Source organism: Penicillium canescens, assembly GCF_028828765.1.
Source record: "Penicillium canescens strain IBT 15451 chromosome Unknown utg000007l_segment0_segment0, whole genome shotgun sequence".
NCBI classification, from domain to species: Eukaryota; Fungi; Ascomycota; class Eurotiomycetes; order Eurotiales; family Aspergillaceae; genus Penicillium; species Penicillium canescens.
In genome coordinates, this window is record NW_026703969.1 from 1814357 (window position 1) to 1827331 (window position 12975).

At 47.6% G+C, this 12975-nt stretch overlaps 1 protein-coding gene across 1 annotated transcript; it reads right to left on the bottom strand.

The window, feature by feature from the left end:
• Positions 1 to 8731: 8731 nt before the first annotated feature.
• Positions 8732 to 9286, bottom strand: N7446_010850 (uncharacterized protein; the record flags this gene model as incomplete). Its single annotated transcript, XM_058519593.1, has 1 exon — positions 8732 to 9286. The coding sequence occupies one exon, from the start codon at positions 9284 to 9286 to the stop codon at positions 8732 to 8734; it is 555 nt and encodes a 184-aa protein (XP_058368431.1).
• Positions 9287 to 12975: the final 3689 nt, after the last annotated feature.

The window sequence follows — 12975 nt, forward strand, 5'->3', positions numbered from 1 at the left end:
GATCTGATCATGTACCGAGGATGGGACTGAGGCAGCTTCCCCGTGGAAAGTATGATATTGAAGAGAGTGGCGTTGTTTGAAGCGAGTTAACCAACCCTCAGAGAATTGAGGTTTGGTCCGATCTTTGTATTCCGGTATTTGTCTCCAAAGCTCAGCTGCTTTAGTTTGGATCAAAGGGTTATTTATTGGTATTCCATTGCCAATATGGTTATCTGCCCAGTCATATAGCTTTTGGTCCAATAATGGCCAATGAGAGGATGAAGATCGTTTGTTTGCCCCTGCAGGGCCCGTATCAAGATAATTGTATTTGGATGAAAGGATCCTTGATATGGTTGACCGGTCAATCACTTGTTTGAATTGGTCCTCAAACCACTTAGCACATGCAGTCTGCGTGGGCTTTGGGCTAGTATTAGACCAAAATGCCCGTAGTGCCTGTTTCTGCGCGTCTGATATACCCAATTTGGTACGCTTTGGTCCCATTCTGACGCGCTTGGGTGGGGTCGGGAGGGTAGGAGAGCTTGTAGATTGAGGCATTCTGATTGGTTGATTGCGCTGACTAAGCAGATTTGAGAGGAAGAAAGTGTGGTAAAACAAAATGTGTTATATTCTGTCAATTTATATGGAAAAAGCTGGAATGAAGGGGCCATCCAAGCAAGGGATGTGTTATTATCAAGAATGTGCAATATCCCACCGTGGTATAAGCGAGAGTTGACTGTATATACTATGAGCTTCGTGATAACACAACTAATTCAACAGATCCCCTTCGGCTGGCTCAACATACATGGGCCCATACATCCCGTTTATAATATGTACGGACACCGGCGCAGCTGCACAGTGATAAAGGTACAGACATGGGCATATGAGCCAAAATGTCGCTGTACACTTTGATATGATAACTGACAGTTTCTGCTCTGTCTTAGCGGCTCAGCCAGCGATTACTGTGGCAGTAATTGTGACCCGAACTATGGTGACTGCTCTAGTACTAGTACCGTAACATCGACAGCCGCATCGACTAATGTAGTGCGACACCATCTGCAACTTCGAGCTCCAATGTCTCACCTAATGGACTCAAGCGCTAGCAATAGTGGCTACACCTGCCTCGGATCTCAGTTCGGAGATTGCTGCAGGCAGTACGGATATGTCACGATTTGTCCTGTATCCGGCCAATTTGAGATGTCAATGACTCTGTATTTCCATTACCCCTATTTCTCACTAACTTATTTATGGGTCCATTCTAGTTACATAAGCTATGCTGACGGATCATCTAGTTATAGACCCGGTTTCATGCAGTATTCGTAAGGTAATCGCGACAGGATACTGGTAAGCTAGCTCTAGATCAATGCAAAATGCAATTGGCTGACCAAATTGAAAGTGGATCGGGGAGTGACTACCGTTCTTCGGCTAACTGCGACTCGAGCTATGGCAGTTGCTCATCGTAGTGATTATGGTAAACATATAGCCTGGGGCCCGTAACACAAAAGTATAACAAAGTGGATCATTCTCGTAGACTTGCCTCCAGCTTCTGTTTCAATTGCACCATCTCAACACGTTGACGGCTAGTTTCTTGTGACTCGCCAATAAGACGCATCAGGTCCTCGTCTGAAAACCTACTCACAACTGTTGGGTGAAATGCCCCTTCCAGTTTGGACAGAATTTCCTGTTATTCCTCCAAGAATGAATGTAAATTGTTCTCCCCAATTCTCGTAGAATCAATTCTCTGGGCCTTCCAACGTTGACTGGAGAGGTACTCCATTTCTACCCGATGGCGCTGCCGAAAACTGATTCCATTCACTAATTCATCTTGGGAGGGACTTTTGACGAGAAATAAGAACCTGTGCCATGGTGGTTATGAGTTTCTGCAACTGGGCTGTTATGGCGTCCCATCATAAACTCTTCCAGTTGGTACGGGGGTTGCGTGAATTGAGACATAATCCAATATGTGGTTACGGCCTCAGCGTCAGAAGGTACATACTAACAGCTCCTGGTGGCACTTGCAGAGTATGGTAGTTTGGGAGATGACAGACCCCAAGTTGCGAGATGTCGAGCAGAGATGGGGACATGAAGTACCATTTGTGTCGGTCATCATCAAGTCGCATTTAGCTTGGCTAGCTGATAGCACGCGGAGTCTGTTAGATCCGGTCAGTCTGCGCAAGGTCGCAGATGTGGTTCATTTTGAGTGGCAGGGGCAGATCGGTGACGTGGAATGTTGTCCATATTTAGCTTCACGTAAGGAGTTATCAATTTCAGTGGAACATCACTTGGATACGGGGTGCAACCCTTGCCAACTGCTGCATCTAGATACAGGCGCGCTAAGCGAACATAACAGCGGCAGCCGACGGCCAGGATGGCTGCGCAGATGGTGGTGTAGTGGAAGGAGTTGTGAAGGATACTCTGGTTACGGAGGAAGCCAAGGGTGACGTTCGTTCGCATTTCTTTTGTTAGTGGTTTACGGAGCGGGGTTTATCTTGTTCGCATTTATACTGTATTATACCAAAGATCAAGGAATCCAGCAGTCCAAAGTGGCGCCAGAAACTTTTAAAGTGTTGTTTAGTATTCGAAAAATTGCATAAGTCCGAAGCTTTCAGGAATTTACTCATTTCTCATTTCGCTATTCAAATCGTAGTATATCTACAGATCAGCCCGAGCCGGTTCACCCGCCCAAACTCTGCGCAGCAATTCCCGAATAGGCGCATGCTCAATCGGACGAGGATTCCAATAAGCATTGGAAATGGCAATATCCGCTGCCTTATCAATATCCTCCTCCTTCATCCCGAAGTCCATCATGCCGCGCTTAACCTTAAGCTTAGTCAGGAGCACGTTCAGGCCGTGGATAGCGTCACCATTGCTGTCGGGCAGAGCGTCGGCGAGCTGCTTCATAGCTTCAGGAATGCTAGGTGCATTGTAGGAGATAGCATGTGGCAGAACAGCGGTATGGGTTTAAGCATGAGGGAGATTGAAGCTGCCGCCGAGGGTGTGGCATAGCTTGTGGGGGATGGACATGCCAACACTGACCAGGCATGTTCCGCAGAGCCAGGCGCCGTAGAGAGCCTTGGATCGGGCGGATTGCGAGGATAGGTTCTCGACAATCTCTGGAAGGGATGATGCGAGAGCTCGTGTCCCTTCCAGTGCCATCATGGTGATGATTGGGTTGGTGTTACGTGCGTAGAGAGCCTAGACTGTCGAAATGCATTAGACTTATATTCTTGGGGCTTCATATGAGTCTATGAGTACTTACCAGCATGAGCGATAGCATTGACACCACTGATGGCACTCATAGCCGCCGGTAGGGTCATCGTCAAATCAACGTCATAAATGACAGTCGCGGGCAAGATCTTAGGATCAAAACGAGTCTTCTTCAACCCATCGGCAGTTTCACCCAAGACGGGGGTTCATTTCACTACCGGCGTAAGTTGTCGGAATGCAGATATGTGGCAGCCCAGTACGAATGCTAATCGCCTTTCCAAGGCCGATGGTACTTCCACCTCCAATGGAGATGACCGAGTCGGCTCCCTTCGCCTTAGCACATTCGAGAGCCTTGTCGGTGATATTCGTAGGTGTGTGCATGGTGGCCTCGCTGAAGATGCCGGCGACTTGACCTTTAAGCACATCCTTGACGGTTTCCGCCTGTCTGAGCTGATAGGGCGTCGACAGCACCAGCGGGGCCTTCACCTGCAGGTGGACGATCTCATCGGGGAGTTTCTGCAGTGTGCCGCTGCCCAAGACGGCACGGCCGAGGTTGGGATTGTACTCTAAGGCGTCCATTTTGTGCTCTCATCTTAGGGCGAGACTTGGGATCTTATAGTCACTCACCCCACCACAATGAGTGTCATCCGCGGCGGGGTCTGCCGGCAGTTGCATTCTGCTGAATTTCCGAGCCATTGCACTTTTTGTTATTTCTTTTGTCGCTAATACAGCAAGTTAATTGGCAGATAGTCTCATTTGCTTCATATGGCCTTTTATTATCATTCATTTCATGCGCGAGGCATGGTTTTCGGTCTCTACGATGTGCGGAAATACATCCATGATTCTAAGTTCAGCATGAATAAGTTCTTAAGAAACCACCCGTGAACGGATACGCGGCTCAACGAAGATTCCCCTCAGCATTCAAATCCAGTGGGACTATGTTTTAAAGATATGTGGGCTTCCGATCGCTCAATCCCTAAAATCGACGCCGTATACACTTTACTGTTCGGGATGAATTCTGCAGAAATGGGTACCAGATAATAACGAGATCGGCAGGACATGAAAATCCATACTTACAAAGCAGAGCCGAATTTGGTAAGACAGCGTCCTTCAAATTCTGTGTTCTATACGCTTAATTCTTTTCGCATAATTAGAACCAACGCCACCACAAATGGCGGGTTGGAAAAAGCTTACAAGCGGCGGGCATTTGCCCGTTAGTCAGTTGGGAAAACGTGATCAAGCCCCCTAATCCCGCTCCGAGCCGAACCGATGCTGCAGTGCATTCCCATACCGCGGAAGGGGCCGCGCTGCAGTAATCCGGGCAAGTTGTATGGAAACTGGAAGAGAAATCTATCTGGTAGTATGGTGCCCGATATGTCCCATGATAAGAAGCGGTGTCTTGTCTTATCGTCCCGATTCAGCCATGTTCCCTACTGTTTCGCGTTCGACACAACCTCCATATCTGATAAGAACTGCAGGCCATAGACCAATATCTTAAAGGTAACGGATAGCTATCATCCTGTGCACTGCCGCTGCTCGACATGGCCATAAGCGGTAGTCCTTCGGTAATCTGTGGTACTTAAGCAAGTGCTTTATGATCCAGCCACGTAACCGTATGTAGATCGACAAGTTCCGTCTGACTCCTTTCACAGCCCGACGCCTCTCCATTTGGCTCGCTGTCTTCCTCAGGTACACCGAGGTTATGTCGTGATCCCTGGCTGAATTTCTTCCAAGTTTTCGTTCAATTCGTTCCACACCTTCTTCTGTGCCTCAATCCCAGCTTCACCTCTCACAAACGACGATAATGCCATGTTGTACACTTTGCCATTCAGCAGGTATGGTAGTCCCAACAAGCATAATAACAGTATCAAAACACTGGGCATACAAGTAACTGCCGCTACCAGTCTGTATCAATGCTTCGCCAATTGGCAATCCTGTGAGGGCTGCGGAGCTGATACTTAACACCATTCCAGTTCGAACAGCAATCTTCTTCGAGTCCTTTGTTGATAATATTAGACTGGCCGGAAACAAGGATTGCGGACTAGCTGAGAATACGCCGTAAAACACTTCGAATATATACAAACTGCTCAACCCTGTAACGCCCATCCTGCTAAACAGCATAATCGATGAAACCATGTCAACCGGAATGAGGAGATTGATCGAGCCAGTCTATCGGTCAGCAAGAATATCTAGTAGGATTATCACTGGAAACTGACACCGACCATTATCAGTCTCAAACTGAGAGAGGTAGACTGACGCTAACGATACCAACGGGAGGGGTGACAAAGCCGCTGCCCGTGCGGGAGTTTTCCGTGAATTTCTAAGGATGTACATGTAAGCGCGGGACCAAGATCTTAAGGCTGACCAACTCGGCATTTTTATCACTTATCATGCAAAATGATGTGCCCGGGATGATTACAAAGAGGAAAGCGATTGCGAATCCCTCCAACAATGCAAAGGATGTATCCAGGTATATAAAGAGTGTGCGCCTCCTCGAAAGTTGAACTATTCTACCTTCAATCAAGCCAACTTCGATACGAACATTACCAACCCAAGACTTGGTCTTGACAAAATGCCTGCTAAAGTTGCTCTTGCCGGTGTAAGTAACCTTGCCCTCCTATCTTTTGCACTCAACTAACATAGACCAGGGAAGCGGCAACCTAGGCCCAGCTGTCCTGGATCAATTGCTGGACGCTGGGTTCGATGTGACAGTTCTGTCTCGTCAAGATAGTGACAAGACCTCTAACGCAAGAGCCCAAGTCGCAAAAGTCGACTATAAATCTCTTGACTCCCTCAAGAATGCCCTGACTGGCCAGGATGTCGTGGTCAGCACACTTGGTATGAGTGCAGTGCCACGGGACACCCACCTCCGTCTCGTTGACGCCGCTGTCGCCGCCGGGGTAAAGCGGTACATCCCCTCAGAATACGGATGCGACACGACCAATCCCCAGACTGCCAAGCTCCCCGTCTATGGCGACAAGGTGGCCACCCAGGAACATCTTAAAAAGGCCAATAAGGAATCTGGTCTGAGTTATTCGCTCCTCATCACTGGCCCCTTCCTTGACTGGGGCCTCAAAGTGGGATTCTTGCTCAATATTTCCGGACCCGTTGCAACATTGTATGATGGCGGCGAGCGAAAATTCAATGCCACCACTCTCGCCGATGTTGGTCGCGGAATTGCTGGAATCATCAACAACCTCCCGGAAACCAAGAACAAGACCGTTTACGTCAGCTCTGCCTCTGTGTCCCAGAAAGAGCTGTTGGTCTTGTCGGGCAAGAGTCTTGAGACGAAGACCGTCTCGACAATTGATTTGGAAAAGGATGCGTTTGCGGAGTTGAGCAAGCCGGCTCCTAACCCAGGAGTCTTTGCTCCCCTTTTCATCCGGCGAGCAATCTTTGGAGAAGGTTTCGGAAGCCAGTTCGATTCCGGAAAGCTGTTTAACGAGGCGTTTGGTTTGAAGACTTTGTCTGACGAACAAATTCGGGGCTTCTTCGGCTGAACCATTTGTCAATAAAACAAGGATAGCCATATTTAGGATATAGATACGTATGGTATCACATTTATATATATCAAGGATACTTCGTATTCCACGCGCCGTAGTTACTATGAGTTGCAAAATGTCATTGATTGTTTACATGTGGTGAGATCACACATTCAAATTTCCCGATCTCCATCTCGATCTGAGCCCCTTGCATAACTCAATTTACACGTCTTAACAAGAGGACCCCAATAGAATTTGCCAATCTGTGAATTATTGTCAAGGAGGAATCTGTTGTGAGATTCACTCGGGTATCAGTCGCCAAACTACAAGATGAGAGGAGGAAATGCATCAAGACCAGTAGTCCTCTACTGGCAGGGAAGAGATTTGCGACTTCATGATTCTCCAGCTTTACACGAAGTCATCCATCTTCATCCCGGTGTGGACTTAGGATTCTCACTATGTCTACCGAGCACGAGTAGACCCAAGCAGATGGCGACTTTTGCAAGAATGCCAGACGGACCTCTCGAAGTCATAGACTAAGCTGACTCCAAATCAAAAGCTCTTGGTCGTTCGCGAAGCGCCGCAGACTATCCTCCCAACCTTTGGAAACATTGGGGTGTCGCGCACCTGGTGTTTGAGAAGGACACAGATGCGTATGCCACGGACAGAGATATTGATGTGATCAAGATGGCCGAAAAGAGAGGTGATTGTCAAAATGGGTAGGACTCTGTTTGATCCCGACGAGGTGGTTGAAAAGAATGGCGACAAACCGACAATGAGTATCGCGCAACTCGAAAAGGTTGTTGAGAAGATTAATAACGGCAGCCCGGACAAGCCAGTCGAGGCACACAAGAGCATCCCGGACCCATGGGAGGAGGATAAAATGGATATGAGCTGTCTCGAGCATGACTCGGTTGATCATGAGCCGGATTTCAAGGCGGATGCTCAATACTCTCAATCGATGGGCCCAAATAATGATTTTGGAGTTCCAACTTTCGAAAACAAGGGTATGGATATATCGGAAGCTGCAACTCCTCATCAGGAGGCGAGACAGAAGCCTTAAAACTTTTTGGAGACTGCATCAAGCTCGAGGACTACATCGGGAGGTTCGAAAAACCGAACACCTCACCAGTGGACTTTGAACCCCAATCAACGACGCTGTTATCCCTCACCTCCACTTCGGCTCGCTGTCAGTACGCAAATTCTGGTGGGATGTTCAAGGGATCCTCGCCAAAAGAAGGAGAGAGAAGAAGCCAGACTCGTCTGTTCCAACCAGCTTGGAGGGTCAGCTTTTATTCCGGGACATGTATATGGCAGCTCACCAGTGTCTTTAACCTTGGCTCAGTGCTCTCCAGCCAAGGGAAATATGAAGAGGCGTAATCGATGAATTTGAGCGACATGTAGACGTGTCTAGATGTGAATATTACTGGAGGATCATTAAGTTATTTGTCAGGAAAATGGTGATCAGCATCGTATTGACCCAAACGGTACCTCTGGGATTCTAGAGGATTCGATACCAGGTATTCTCGAGGCTATTTTAACCCCCTCGATCCCAGTAGATAGGAGACAGGAATCAACACTCTTTTGATCTCATCATTTTGGGTAGTTCCCCTTTTTGATTCCGTTGCGCCAATCGCCTAGTACATCCATTGTTGTTGGTATCACCAGCTAGGTACCGTGTACACAGTTAAGTGAACAGTGTTTATGCTCCTAAAGCGAAAGTTGATTGATTCATGTAGATAGATGTGTTCGTTCCAGGTCATCTCAGGTTCCAAGATACCCCTTAATCCCATGCACGGACACTCGGCGGTCACAACACCGGAGCCGCAGCTCCGCGCAAGAATGCGTACACCAAGAACGGGACGTTATGTCCCGACAATTGTATTTCCCTAGCTATACAGGATATTCCTGTTATTCTGCGTGCCGAGTAACCGAGCCACCTTGGACGGCTGTGAGCTTGGGAATAAGGTGAAGCTAGATCTCGCGGGCGACGCTGCCCGGCGTTGTGGCATTGGAGGTGGCGCAGGCGCTTTCAGAAATCCCTATATCATATCAGAAGTTCTATATCAAGACATATTTCGGATAAGTCCTACATTTGCGTCCGGGACACGGAGATTGTCCAATATCTTTGCCCTTCTGGCCAGCAGTGAAGGTCTCTCGTTCTTGTTGACAACGTCGCTGAACATGACACTATATCGCTCCATTTGGATATCCGGGATGTCGACACTCAGCAGCCTTTGAACGGGTGGTTCCTCTGGAGGCGCTTTCCTCCCGCTCAGTGAAAACTTCTGAGAACGTGGAGGGCTTTGATTAACGCCGCCCATGATTGTCTTAGGGTCTACCTCAAAAGCCGGCCACTCTTCCAAAGAATTATTCCTTTCCTTGGGCTTGTTGGACTTCTCGGGTTGCTGAGCCAAGCTTCCATGTAGTTGATTTGATGGCGATGTAAGTGCATTCTTTGCCCTGAACATTCCCCGAATCTTCTTCCACTTGCTCTGTTTGTAAGCCTGGGGGCTTTGTGTCATTCGCTCTGGCTCGAAGATTGCTGTATCGAACCGAGGCGGCGGTAAAGGTTCATCTTCGTTGATCATGCCTGGGCTACCCAGTGCAACTCCTATCATATACTGCTCGGTCGGTCCGTTGCTAGATGGAATGACTTCATACAGTGGCGATGTCACTTGAAAGTCGAAATTCGCACCAGGGCCTGGCGGTGGTCTCATAGAGCATGTCGACTTGGACTTTTGTGAGTCGAATCCTCATGTAGTTTTCCGCGTTTGGATTGCCCATGTCTTTGATGTGTCTACAGATTCCAGCGATCCTTTGTCTTGCAGACGACCCTGGTGAAACACCCACGAAACTCCACAATCGTTCAGCTTGCCAGTGATTGACCTGTGATTCCAAGTGGGCAAGTCTTGGGGGAAAAGACGGTCACCTAGTTCCATAGCTTGTCGAAGTTTGTTTGTACTTAAATCCGGAAACAATAGTATCATGTTTTGAGCATGGTCTAGGGGCGCAACTTCAGGGACCTGGGCAAGTTGCAAGCTTCAAGGGAAAGAGACTGACTAGCGAATTGATTTCCCTCAGCAGGGTCATCAACCATATGTGGACTTGAACATTGCTCAGCAGCTTGGGAGATGAGCGCCGCTGGCTCTGCCAGTGGTGGACTCATGCCAACGCCATTCATATTTTCGGGCGTATTATGTAGCGTAGAACTTTCTAGGCCAGTTGCCGGTCGCGGCGTATAATCGAATGTGGACTGGGTCGGGTGCAAATGTGCGGGTCTTGGCACATCTAGCAACTGGAAAGGATCGAGATCCGTCGGAGTCGAGAAATCAGAGCCTAACGTATTGGTTCTTACGTCTGGACTGGGAACAGACTGGGGGTTGGATACGAGGTTGTTTCCAAAGGCTGTGATTTTGGCGGATTAATCTCCGATTTCGAAGGTATGGGCGAGATACCGAGATCGTAGGTGAACTCACTGAACTCACCCCAGCCAGTGGCTTCCGTCGTGGGATCTACAGATATAAAATCAGTACATGCGGTGTTGAATAGCTTTTGCCGACTACTAGCTTTGCTGTGCATTCCTCACAGCGAGATCATACAACGCAGTTATGCTTCGAAGCAAATGGCTTTTATGGAGGAAGGAAGTGGGGCCTCGCGAGTGATACAAATTGAAATAGTCGTCTCGCTATGGCGACTGTACTTTGAGGATCGGAAGCAGGACGGAATTTATCTCGTACTGACGAGGCAAATCCAGATACCTTCGAGTCGGCGCATGTTTTGGAGACAATGCGTGAAACCAACTGAAAGTGCAACATTTTCGTTAATGCCTGAAGCACCAATTGACTGTTGGTCAAGAGGTGTACTCCACTCTCCCGGGAAACCGTAGGGCTGCGTTGAAGACGAGGGATTGGATTGGCGGGAACTGGTTGGTTTCCCAGTCTTCTGCAAAGGCGCGCACTTGGGAAAGAGAGGAGAGATCGAGACGTAGGAACTTAATTGTCGAAGTGTTCATTTAACGTTGCGCTATCCTTTGTATCCATTCAAATGCAATTGCGTTGGCCAGACCAATAAATTGGGTCGACGCTTGAAGTAGATCCAGGATTTTCTGATCATGCCCCATAGCATCAGCAATGCGGGATGCTATTCCTGGAAGCCAGAGGATAATGTACAGTGTCGGATAAATCTTGAGGGCTCTAATTTTCCGAAAGAGAATCTCGTGTTGCTTTCTCCTGAGACCTTTGGTCTCAAAGTCCACCCTACTCGTAGGAAGAGTCGCGCCATTCGTAGATATATCCGCGTTGGAAAAGGAGTCAGGGTCGAATTCGTTTTTCAAAGGTCTAGCGGAATCGTGGGAAGACCTATTAAGTCGGCCTTCAGAGAGATCTATTAGCTAGGTTTCTGTTCATCCATATTCAAGTTATAAGTTACCTTTCCTGGAAAGATTTTCCGCCCTTTCGACACCTAACTTATAATGATTTTCAGTGGCATCAACGGTTATTCCCATTGGAGGACTTGGGTTCATTGGTATTGAAGAAGGTAATTCGTCATGGGTACTCAAATCGTTGCTATTGCCGCTCCAGGGTGGATAGTTGACCAGATGCCGAAGGTGTATGTGAACAATCACGCACTGGCAAATGAGGAAGATTATTATAGCGAACCGCCATGCATGCGCAAGCACGTATCGCAAATACACGGGATGGTCTTGGATCCAGCACCAGTTCCCACTGACTGGGTGGATGTAACCCTTTATTAGGGCCACAGAACCTATTTTAGGTCAGAAGAGAGATAGTGCGGCGGCCGAGGTCTTACTAGTGATAATAGGTAATATCCAGACACATCCAACCTGACCAATTTGGCGCCTAACAGTTTGCTTTATGACTGTACGAGGACACAAAACCATGACGAGAGTCAAAATAGCGATTGATAAGGTGGAACAATCCACAGCCTAAGAGTGACCTGTCAGGAACTAGGATTTAGTGTAGATGAAGAAAGACGAGCTAAAAATGCTCAAAAGAGAGATACTGGGAGGAAAACTAACCTGCACAGAAAGTTGTCCGATAAATCCATTTATGGTACAACCAACGCCATCAGCCAGGGGTTTGTTCTTGGTCACGATAACGAGGCCAGAAATGCTGTTATTCAAAGCATTTGCAAAGTCTGCAAGTTCCCCTAAATATCAGTTATCTATCATCAAGGAAAACGGACATGAGAGATAGATATGGACAATTACTTGCAAATAGAAGATTTATAACCAAAGCGTTATGGAAAGGCCGAGGGGTAACCGGCCAAAAATGACGGCTGATTATGAAAGCGATACCTGCGCTAGACAGAATGCTCCCTGAGAGGGTTGTCGCTGAAATCGCAAGATCCATTGACATAGAAATTTGGGATTAGACATAAACGTACCCATGCCCCTGTCTGTGGCAGCAACTTGAGATATATAGGTCAGTGAAAAGCTCTAGAGAAATGTAGTTGAGTCATGGGTTCCGTAATACGTTTCCGGCGCCACCTTTGATTCCCATCGCTGAAACACAACATCCACCACAAAACGCTTTTCAACTTTACTAGCTCTGTCTAGCGTGGTGCTCAGACACTTAGAACACCTCATTCCCCCAGGAAATCAGCTTGAACCGGCAAAAAATGTCATGAATACGAGGAGGCTATAAAGCTACACCAGAAGGTCTGTGCGAATGTGTGAATTGTGGCGAGGAAAACGAGTCAAAGACCTGGAAGTAACTGGATGTGCTTGGATGTAGGCAATTTGCAAACGGTCTGCCATAGCGCAAGGGGCTCTGTATGGACTGTAAACTTGACTAGATACATACATACTGTCAGTAATTTTGTGGCAGATCGGATGCCTGACCCATGTTCTCGAGAATATCTTTATTATTGTGATTCAGGAATACTGAGAAGAAGGGGATCGGTTAAAAGGAATTTACTAGGTTATGCTTTTAATTGGCTATCGATTATCTTTTTGGGGCGGCCCCAGAAGATCCCAACAAAACCCCAGAAAAATCTCAAATAATCCTAGAAGTACCCCAGAAAGCCCCAGAGAAGTCCCATAGTACCCCATCTCCCACCTTTTATCAGGCTAGGGATCCACAAAAAGTTTCACCCGGTCAGAGCAAGACATCCAATTATACTAGGAACCTAGCCTGAAGGCTAGATCGATTAAAACGGAACCATTGCCCGATACCGCTAGTCGAACAGAACAAGACTATTAGAATAGAAAAACCTTACCCATCAGTTACGGAATCAAATAAGTAGATATCAGAATAATTACCCGTATTCGTACTTCCAGTAGGTA